The sequence below is a fragment of the Pararge aegeria genome, chromosome 19 (genome assembly GCF_905163445.1).
Source record: "Pararge aegeria chromosome 19, ilParAegt1.1, whole genome shotgun sequence".
NCBI classification, from domain to species: Eukaryota; Metazoa; Arthropoda; class Insecta; order Lepidoptera; family Nymphalidae; genus Pararge; species Pararge aegeria.
In genome coordinates this window covers 7,487,523-7,498,650 of record NC_053198.1, presented here as the reverse complement: position 1 = coordinate 7,498,650, position 11,128 = coordinate 7,487,523, and the positions used below count along the sequence as shown (strand labels likewise).

Sequence of the window (11,128 nt, the reverse complement as noted above, 5' to 3'; positions counted from 1 at the left end):
AATTTTGCCTTTCGAAGTGGTCGTAATCACTAAAAAAAATTTTGACAGTCAGGTAGGGTCAGGTAATCAAAAAAGAAACCACATAAAATTAGACCTTAACTTTATTTTACATACACATTATAAATATACCATATTATTTTAATAATATTATAAACTATTCTTTATAATTATGTAATACTTTATTAACACACTAAAAATAAAAATAAATGGAATGAACTAACATAGACTGGTGATAACCATATAATTAAATAATGCACAATATATAAATGAAATATGTAAACGTAAATTTATTTACACCTCAAAGAACTTAGAACTAGAAATTAGGTACAGTTTCCGATGAAATAATAAGATGGAGACAAATTTGAAAAGTTTCACTGAAATTAAGAGAGACTAGATAAGTTCTGCACCGAGACACCCTCGTTTAGTGCAGAGGTTTTACATTATCTTATAAAAACACACTGAAGAGCGAGTCTCGACGAGAGGAACTAAAGGTGCGTATAGGCGTTCGTCGCTTTAATCGACGCACGCCCGTGCGCTTTCTTTTTACAGTACTTAAACTACTAGATATTTTCTTAATTTTCCTAACAAGGTTATGAAAATGTTATCTTTTTTAATATAAATACTATAGAGAATAACACGCAATATTCATTTAATAATGGATATTGTTTTAAAATGTTGACTTTGTTCTTTTCAAAAATAAAGAAGTATTGTATAAAATATAAACTTGACTGTGCACTAGAACGAATAGAAATGTCCTCATTGACTTTAAAATAAAAGTAAAATAAACAAAACTTTACAGTTTATTAAATTCGTTCAAGGCCATGTTAGATTCCCTATGTACTAATATTTCATTTATTAGGTACCATGAAAACTAAATAAGTATAAACATCACGAGTTGCTAGCCAATTGGACCCTATTTAAATTCTAAAGTTGCTACCACACAAACCGATCTCCGAGACTATTTTAAAGATTTCGAGACGTATTAGTAAGAAGGTAAGACTATATTAAGACGGTAATCGTATCCAACGTTGTAATATAAAGGCGCGTACTTAAGAACAATGATTATTCATTATTCTTAGGTGCGTACAGACGGCCAACAAGGGCCAAAAACCAACGTGGCCAGTCTAATTATTTGTTCGTTGCGTCTATGCTCTGCTTAATGATAGGAATCGAACCGTTTGTATACTCTTTGACTTATGAAATCTCTTTTATTAGGGAATAGTTTATAATGGGAAAAAATTGTAATTTTATGAGCAATAACGGAACATTTGAATTTATTGGCTATCGGCTGCCCAGGTTGGCTTTTTGTGATATAATGCTTGCAAAAGCTGAAGAAGGGTTATCTTTAGCACTAAAAATCAACTTTCATCTATTAATATTATTCCATATTATAGAATATAGGACCAAATAATAAAGTGTTTGACATCCACTGACTGCATAATTTAATTGTATCAGGCTAGATTTCCATTAGTACTTTTTGCTTAGGTACCTGTTAAAGAATTAGGCACGAATAAATTTATATAACATTGTTAAGAGCTAAAAGCCTCTTTTATACGAAACACTTGTAAGCGAGACTTAATCATGCTCTTGATATAAGCAGTGACTTGACTGAACATTCTACAACTGATAATAATATGTTGGTGGTCAGACGTCTTACAACGTTTCTATGCACAAAATTTATCCATCTGACCGTTATCAAATAGGCGATCGTTACACGCGTTCCCATTACGAGCAAATCGGCCCAGTAAAAACAGTCCCATGAAGTCCCTTTAAAATAGATCAGCACCACCCATAAAGCCAAAATATCGGAGAGTGCATTTAAGACCTAATAAATGTTTAAAAAGCCGGTTTAGGCCGATGTACGATATCCTGGTTGTATTTATGGGTTTCGGTGGACAAATAAACATATGGGCTGCGAAATCTTATCGCTTGGAAGTGCTATTGAAGTTTGTTACAGTCTATTTTTTCTTAAGTTTCTCTACGTCAGTTGCGTAGGTGTGATGTCGTCATCACACAATCAATTTTTTCACGCTCGCAACTCAGCAATTTTATTGGAACTCTTTCTACCCGTTACACTCTCGTATGATCATCGTTAGGCGGCACCGGTGGAGGCGGGGCGTGTAACACTCTCGCCAATTCTGCCTTTTCGTCAGCCGACAGCACGTATACGGGTGGGGCAGCAGGAAGGAACCGCTCAGCTTTGTGGGGTTCCCGCTGTAACCTAGCCCGGTAAAGCATCACTAGGACACACAGGACGCTGATGATGAAGGCCGATGTTGCTGCTAGAACGATTAAAGCTGTGTGGTATGAGGTTGCTGCGGATACCTGAAATAATAATTATTAAATGTAAGAATTTTAGTTACAATATAAGTACTTGAGAAAAAGTCACAAAGCGAGCTAGTAAGTTTGTATGATTCACTGCAACATAAAATGAGTATATGATACTCATTAAGTATTTTTTAACTAACAATCACGAAAATTGAATAACCACATTATTCCTGGATATTATTATCACCCATCAGACCGTATTAATTATTAAAAAAAGAAGAAGCAGAAAAATAAGGAGATCAGCTCTAGAAAAATATCGCTTCGTTAGACTAAATCTAGACTGTACAAAATATAGTCTATGTGATGGAGTTTATTTTTTAAAGCTGCTGTTATGGTAGAAAATATATAAGTAGTAAAAATGACCAGACTTGTGAGAAACTTACAGTCGATTCGGTAAGTATCTCTCTTTGAATGGCGGGAGCGGGCGCGACCAATCGGTATTCGCTACGGATAACGTCTGCGCCGATAACTCCATCTTCCGACTTATTAGCACCGGTGAGTTTTTCTTTTTTAACCTGTGTGTCATTCATAATTGTTTAGTTAGTTGTAGCAAGAATTGGGTTTTGTGATTTCAATTTTTACTTCCATAAGCACAACAGCCCACAAGCGTCCACTGCTGAACATAGGCCTTTCCAAGAGCCCGCCACTACACACGATCTTTCGCCTTTCTCATCCAGCCGCTTCCAGCCACCTTTTTTAGGTCATCTGTCCATCGGGCTGGAGGTCGTCTCACACTGCGCTTACCGATGCGCGGTCTCCACTCCAGGACGCGTCTGCCCCAAAAGCCACCTCAACATGCTTATCCTTTGAGCTTGGTTTTCCTACGGATTTCCTTGTTGCGAACTTGTTTTGAAGAGACTCCTAACAGCTCACTCCATATCGCGTTGCGCGACTTTGAATTTATGGATCAGGTCAACTGTCCACGAAAAGGACGTAATAATTGCTTCCATTCAAGAACAATATGCAGGAACAGTGCAGTGCTGGACTAAAGGCCTCTTCCAAAGGCACAATTGGCCCGTATTCGTAGTGAAAGACGACTTGGTGATCGTAGTATATGGAAGTAATAACGGAAAACAGGCCTGCCTATTAGTCGCAGCTGGCTGTTTTCCGCTATATTCCCTTAGTCGCCTCGTACGAGACCCACTGTGAGAGGTCTTGTAACAACTCTATTTTGTTCGGCCGCCACCTCACGGTAGTGTGCTGCTACTCATGGTAAACGAATTATCGGCAAAGTTTTAAGCTTAGAGAATGTAACATTAAAAGTACCTAATTGGGCCTAAGAACCCATTCTCAAAAGTATTTAAAAAACTAAGCTAGGTACTCTTTCTTATGGATGAAATACTTATTTTATAACAAACCTGTGATTCAAGATGGTAAACCAAATCAGCAGCTCTTGGTCCAGAAAGCAAAGCCCGCAATTTCACGACCTCCCGATCTTTGCTCACAGTGACAGGAACATGGGCCCCCAAAGCAGATAGTCGCGATGTAAGTAAAGCTTGAGCCTTATTTCCGACTGACGCTTCTGCACCTATCAGTTCTAACTCTAGAAGTGCCGATTCAATTTGAGTTACCTCTGTGAACATTAATAGAAGAATAATGATTTGACCCAAGTTCCTAATGAAAAAACCTCCATCATGTAAAATAAAGCTACAGAATGCTATTAAAAAGTGTCCTTTTTATGAAAGTTCAACAAGATCCTTATGTGCCTATCCATAATTTTTATTTAAATTAAGTAAAGGGTTTTTATCTACACTTTGAGGAAATAACATATATTTTTTTTCAAAATCGTGCATCGGTAGTACAAACACCGTGGCTTAATTAAAAAAGCATCCACTATAAAATTCCGCCGGACCCGAAATTTTATAAGTGGCATTATTTTAATTACATATTTATTAATCATCTTTCTTAGCCTATTAATATTCCATAGCTACTCAGGGTCTAAGATTTTATACCTAAACTTAGGTGAATTTATCAAATTGGACCAGAGTGAATTTTTGCGAAGGATAGCCTTAGAATTGAGAACATACAGAATCCTCATTCAGCCATCATTGTGTGCAGTGCATTGTGTCCAAAAACAGTGATACGCGGAATGTTGCTAGCTCACAAACTTTTTCTAATTTATTTCTCAACTGCTAAACGGTAGGTACGGTACTAACCGTTTGTTTGAGAAACAACAAAGTAAAGTGGTTATTGATGCTTCAAAATATTGAAGCATCAATAACCAGACTAATAGGTCTGGTACACGATTTCTGTATGTCCTTAATTCTATGGTGGGAACTTACCGCAAGGGTCAGTGCTGAAGGCGTTGGAACCGGGTCGAATCTGTCCTGCCGCATCTACGCACCAACAGCGCGCTCGGCCACACTGGCGTGGTGAAAACGAACCGTCTGGCAAGCATCTAGGCCGCCAACCATCAGCGCCTAGACCAAAAGTTGAATGATTAAAATCTGTATAAATCTTTATCACAAGGATGATAAGTTCCATTTTTATCTGTTATTACAGTGTTTTGATACTCGGTAAGGTCTCTACGATTGCGAGAGTATTTCTGTCTGTACGTTTATGAAAATGACAGCTATTCTAAATGACAGAATAAGTTAAATGCCAACTAACTCGGCAAAACCTGATTATATTATTTTATAGAGTGAATTAAAATACAGCGGTGCGATTGAATTCGAGAATCGATTTTATTTGACACCATAGATAGCTAGTTTTATTTAAAACATCTAATGATAATTTTTTTTTAATGTACATCATGTACAGACTATAAATATTTTGCCTTCGTACATACCCCTTTTTATAAATTTATTTAGAATCAAACTCTGAAATTAAATTTTCTAACCATTGTCAACTCTGCAAAGGAATTTCGTGATCAAAATTACCGTTATCGATTTCTTCTTGCATCAGCTGACACTTAGTACGGAAGATAGTTTTGTCTGGTACAATTTCTACGGGTGTTATTATTTTTCTCGTGCTCTCTGCTAACTTTGGTTCAATTACTTCTGAAAACACTGAAGTATCTTCTCTTGATGAATCTTCTATTGAAATCGGATCATCGCCACCTCTATGTTCAGGTCCTACATCCGTGTTGTCGAAATCTTCATCTAAATCTTCGAACTCATCTTCTCTAAATGTCGTCATTTGTCTGATCAATTCTTCTAGCACTGCAGAAAAATAATGAGTTATTAACTATTTTAATAATCACTAGATGTTGTAGATTTTCATGATTCATAATAGCATAGAAATCCCAATGTTAAATTATTTTAGTTTTCTTGTATTTACCTTCATCAGCTCTTGCTTTCTCATCGAGAGGGTCTCTTCGCACCCATTTGCGAGCCTGTCTGAAATTGCAAGTCGGTTTTGCACCACGTACTAGTGATCCCTTTTGAGGTTCTCCACGTGCGCTTACACACCAGCACACGTCTGTAATATAGAATATAAAAATTACCTTTACAAGTTAATGACTGCGTCAATGCTCTCACGAACGAATAAAAGTGGTTTAAAAATTGTAAAATTATTTGCCCTTAATTCTCTGAACGTTGCCATCCACTTTATATGCGTACATTTCTGACTTCCAGTAGATTAAGAAATTTACACACAGAGCCTACGCCCGTCTCTAGAAAGCAAGCTAAAGGCAAAGCTAAAAGCCAATATAAGACGAAATACCAAAATGTTATTACTTGAAAATTTAAGACCTAGGGTGCCCAAAGAATAACTACTTTCTCTCAAAATTCAAATTAAAAGTTTAAAATTTCTTAGTCAAGTCTGAACGTTTTGGCTGAAGGATGTCTGTCAGTCAGTTCGAACAAAGCCTTTTGCAGTAGAATATTACACTCACCAATATGTGACATGCATTGTACGGACTCCCAGGCACCGCTCGCGTCACATTTAGGTATGAACGTTCCTTTTCCATATTTAAGAGCGGCCGCTTCATTCTTTTCTCGCAGCCTTTCACAGGAACTTAGCACTGTAAAAAATGTTTAAGTATTACTTTAGATGGTTGTTTCTTCTACTTAATGTCCTGCAGAAATGGTTCAGCATCTAAATAACGAGGCCTGTAAAGATCAAGGGTGTAGTAATCAAATTACATATAAAATTAGTAAATCCGATGGGAATAATTTTACTACAAAGTGCTAAAATGTAGTCCTAGGAGTTCTTTGTAATCAAAATCAAGCGGAGTTTCCAACGTATTCAACTTTAATATGGTAGTAGCTGTCTTTCGAACCGGTGGTAAATTCACTACAAATAATCAGATCCGACATACAAAAGTTTTAAAGTAGGCCTAAAAATAAATGCATTTATGACTTTTATTGAATATTGTTTACTTAGAAAAGTTGGTAAAATATAAAATAAGTAAACAAAACATAACATTATCGAGCAATTAACACTTGTGCAATTCACTACTAAGCAAAAAAAAAGTGCAATTTAAGATTTAGTGAAAAAAAAATCTCCAAGAAAGCATTTGCATCACACAACTACTTCATGTATCTCATATATATGTGTATGTGTAGAACATAATATTAATCGCTAGCTTAGTATAAAAAATGTTACCCACAAAACATAAAAGTATTTATCTATTAATTACAAACAAAATTCGTGCCTTCTGAGCCTTTCATTTTCCTCCTGCTTTTCTGCTTCCATATTTTCCCCTTCTCATTCATAACTGTTAAAAATAATAGATACAAATAATTATCCAAGGGAAAATTGTTCGCAAATGTATTTCTTGATTTTCTCCTCAAAAGAATGAAAACTTTTCAAATTTTAATAAAATAATTTAAATACGGGTAGTTAGGCAGTAGTATTTAATGTTGTATGTATGCAAATACGCGGAGGGTTTATGATTGTTCAGATCCTTTAACGTAGTTATTCACACTACGTAAAACTCGTTCTCGTACGTCGCTTCGCTATTGTCCAGCAGTGAGGCAATTAAAAGGCTTGATAATACAGGGAAATGATAATCTATTTATTTTCTATTTACTACATTACCAACTCTATATACATTTAACGTTATTTATTGAAAAACCAACTCTCACCTGGACACACAGAGTTGCACTCATCTTTAGTACGGAAGTTATTGTGGTTGCCCGAGCAGCCGTGGTAGCGGAACCGTTCGCAACGGTTGCGTTCGTGGTTAAAGTGCCATCGAGTAGTGTTCAACCCTTCACCACTTTCGCAGTTGCCTTCATCTTTATTTTCAAAACATACGGTCCCTGTACAAAATATAATGTTTGAACCAGTAAGCTTATAACATATAAAATCAATGGTTTCGACTTCAAAGTTGAAAGGAAAGGCAAACTTAAAACAAAGAAAAATCAAATTTTTTTTTCGAAGAAAACATTATAAATTATTCACAAGCGTTAGATTTGATTATATTATATTTTCTATGGATTCACGGTAAACTTCTCTACGTTATTTCACCAACAAAAGCATTTCACAAGAGGGTTGACTTATATTGGTGGATTGATAAAAAATATACCAAAACCAAATAAACATCTTTCTTTAAGTTTAAGGATGAAATGTTATGCCACATAGCGTGGGAGAAACTCAGCAAGAAGATGAAGACTTAGGTACATGTCGTGTTGTTGGTCATGATATCAGAAACTCGATATTCTGATGCACTGCTTAGTTTTACCTACCTACCCACAAGTTAAGAGTGAGGACTCGTCACGTTAGTCTAATATGCATCCAGCTTTACGGTCGCTGCTCATCTACTCGACAAAACTCTACATTCCTCAGCCAAAACGCAAAGTATTTCAGTTTAAATTTTTACAGAGCAATTTACGCTCGTACTTTGGCATTTGCAACATAAAGAAGTGCTTTTTTTATACTTGATAGACTTGCGCTTGACAACTATCATGCCTGATGTAAAGCAATGTGCAGATAAACTTATTTGACATTTCTAAAAATAGTTCAGTTCTCTTCAAACTGTATATAACCCTGGAAATGGAGAGTACATTTTTGGAACTGTCAGTTTAATTGCGAGATTTATGAATAACGGAAATGGCACAATTTACAGAGTAGGTAGTCTCTAATTTGGTACTTACGTGGCTTAGGGCAACAGACCGAAGGCCTTGAATCATGAGGTGCAAAGCGACAAGCATGAGTGTATGGACAAGCTGCAGCACTCGGTCCACAGAGTAGAGCACCCGATCCATCTGGAGCTTGAAGTGGCTCTCCTTCTGGACACTGTGGTGAAGGTGAACAACGAGCCAGGGGTGGGCAGGATTCTCCCTAAAATAAAATTTAGCGCATGGAATCATTAAGAGCTGACCATGGTAAAGTATCATGATGAAATATAGCGAAGTAGATATTAAAAGTACATTATCTTTTATTACATGTGCCTCAAGCAGTTACTGCTATTTTGTTCTCTTTTTATTAATTCATTTTTGGAGACAATTTGAATAAATATTTTTGGTATTTCGTTCACAAAATCACTTACGCGGTTTTGGCAAATGAAAGATGGCAATGTCAATGATGGGGCATGAGCACTACCCTGTCCCGGTTATACTTATAGTACGTAATATAAAAGAAGTCAGCGGGCATGAGCCGAATAACTCATTTATCAATTTAAGTTACGCAATATGGGTATGTTTAGGTAAGTGGCCTGAAAACGATACAATGATAATCGTTCTAAAGTTTTATTTGACAACCATCGATCGTTAGAAGTCCATCTAAGAAGATATTTTCCAATAAGGACCTCAAGCCGTTTCTTAATATAAGACCAGACAGACATATCTATGATGAGGTCCGGAACGCTTAAAATTAATACATCCTTATTTTTAAGCTTCATAAGTAGGTATACCTCGCAGTCCAAAGGTACCAAATCACAAATCTCGTCGTCCCTGCATTTTGCTTCGGCGCAAGGGTCTCTGCAATCACAAGTGGGGCATCCTTTGCTGTCCAACAATAGGCCGTGTGGGCATATTTCCTCTACATCACATCCAGGGTTAGGGCAAGTGGCAGGCGCATCGCAGTTTGGCGTAGAATTAGTTGATCGAGTTCCGGAGATCTGTAATCAATTATGAGTTAAAAAGAAACTGAAAAATATAAGCAAACTATCTAACGTTAAGAAGGTGAAATTTAAATAATTGTTATGGTTGAATTTATCTATAACGGGTTGAATTCTGGCTTGGAAACTTTTGCACGGCACACCGTGGTACGACGAACATGCGCATAACGTGATATGAATGAATGAATGAATGAATACACTTTTATTGTACACCACAGAGAAAATTTACAGAGATACAAATACGAGTACAACAGCACAATAAGGTAGAACGTACAATTTGGCGGCCTTATTGCTAAATAGCGATCTCTTCCAAGAAGAAGAAGGCATACAAGAAAATGCTAAACGAAATTAGTAGGTGGTACAGCAAACATTAGTGAAATATTAGGATTTTAAACTAAACATAAAATAAACATAAAACATAGTACATATACATAGTGATAATTATGTGTGCTTTTTCATAGAAATAGAACGTGATAGACATAATTCTCTGGTGGCGCGCATGTAAGCCTTACAGGACAAATGCAATTGATCTAAATACAAACTTGTAGAAATAAAGCTATTTTAGGATTACTCACTTCATTGCCTGCTGAATCAACACACCAGCATGATTTCTTGCCTGATCCGCGACATTGTACATGGGCGTAGGTTCCGTCCTCCTTGCACTCCGGCACCCACGTCCATGATGGTGGATTTCCACTCTCCGCCGCTGTATGTAGCGCTAAAGCTCTATAAGAAACATAACCAATTAAAACCAACGACACGATTATGATCCATACTGTTATCGTTATAGTTTTACTAGCTTTCTCTGCTTGTCTCCAGCAGTCATGTTACAGGTAAGTCCGTGCCAAGTAAAGTAATAGTTAAAATAAACAAAATGCACGGTGCAATTGCCATAAAAACAAAATCGCACAGTGAGCAATAAAATTCTTTCCTAATTTTTGTTGTATTAAAATAAGCACAACGTTGTAAATTTCTTTTCAGCCTCAATAATATAAAAATCAATAACAAAACTCCAACTCTGTAAAATTTTGTTACAGGAAGTTTTCAAATTTTCCTTGGTAAAGACCAAGGAAAATTTGAAAACTTCCTGTAACAAAATTCAAAAACGTATCGATTAACTTTAAAGAACTGCTTCAAATAAGCTAGGGTTAGGGTTTGTTTATAGAACCTTCGTTGTTGGCAAGCAGTCTGATGTTCCACTGCTGTGCAGGCGGTCCCGCAGCCAGTCGCGCAACAGCGATGCTCTGCGCCACACTCGGCATCTGTCCGGCACGCCCATTCGCACGCGCCAGTCCAAGGAACTAAGTATGGGCACTGGCCAGCTTTACGGGGTAGACCTGTGACAAACGTTTACTTATATGGGACGTAGTTAACCAAGAAGGATCACCGCCATTTATCGCATTACCGGCTCACTAAAAGGTACAGGTATTCTCTCAGAATTCAACGGGCTTAGGCCGTAGTCCACCCACCATACTTGATAGCCTTTACACACATTTGAGATCATTATGGAGATCTCTGAGGCATATAGGTTTCCTCACGTTTTCTTTTACTGTGATATTTAATCGCTTAAAACGCACATATTTCAAGGTTATTTATCCGTTACAGTCTTAGTAATAGGAAGAAAATACGGTTTTGAATCTGCATGAAAGTAACTTGTACATAATAGGCGTATGAATGCCTACTGAAATAGCCTGTTGCTGTGGAATCTAAGCAAGATGAACGGAACTGTTCAAGTTACCAGCTGGTAAATATCTTTTCCATCCGTTGAATATAGTGTAAAATAGTTTTAATGCT

General features: G+C 36.8%; 1 protein-coding gene across 2 annotated transcripts in view; it reads right to left on the bottom strand.

The window, feature by feature from the left end:
- Positions 1-685: 685 nt before the first annotated feature.
- The window catches only part of LOC120632128 (kielin/chordin-like protein), a 69,394-nt gene continuing 58,951 nt past the window's right edge, over positions 686-11,128 (bottom strand). Inside the window, exons 13-25 of one of the 2 annotated variants that reach the window (XM_039901932.1) lie at positions 10,503-10,671; positions 9,910-10,060; positions 9,128-9,334; positions 8,370-8,556; positions 7,359-7,535; positions 6,926-6,988; positions 6,164-6,292; positions 5,608-5,748; positions 5,208-5,489; positions 4,611-4,748; positions 3,687-3,901; positions 2,712-2,843; positions 686-2,325 (exon numbers count right to left, since the gene is read on the bottom strand). In XM_039901932.1, the coding sequence (XP_039757866.1) occupies positions 2,071-2,325; positions 2,712-2,843; positions 3,687-3,901; positions 4,611-4,748; positions 5,208-5,489; positions 5,608-5,748; positions 6,164-6,292; positions 6,926-6,988; positions 7,359-7,535; positions 8,370-8,556; positions 9,128-9,334; positions 9,910-10,060; positions 10,503-10,671 (2,246 nt within the window). In that variant the 3' untranslated portion in view covers positions 686-2,070. The remainder of the gene's footprint in view (positions 2,326-2,711; positions 2,844-3,686; positions 3,902-4,610; positions 4,749-5,207; positions 5,490-5,607; positions 5,749-6,163; positions 6,293-6,925; positions 6,989-7,358; positions 7,536-8,369; positions 8,557-9,127; positions 9,335-9,909; positions 10,061-10,502; positions 10,672-11,128) is intronic. The other variant, XM_039901933.1, reaches the window with a different exon arrangement.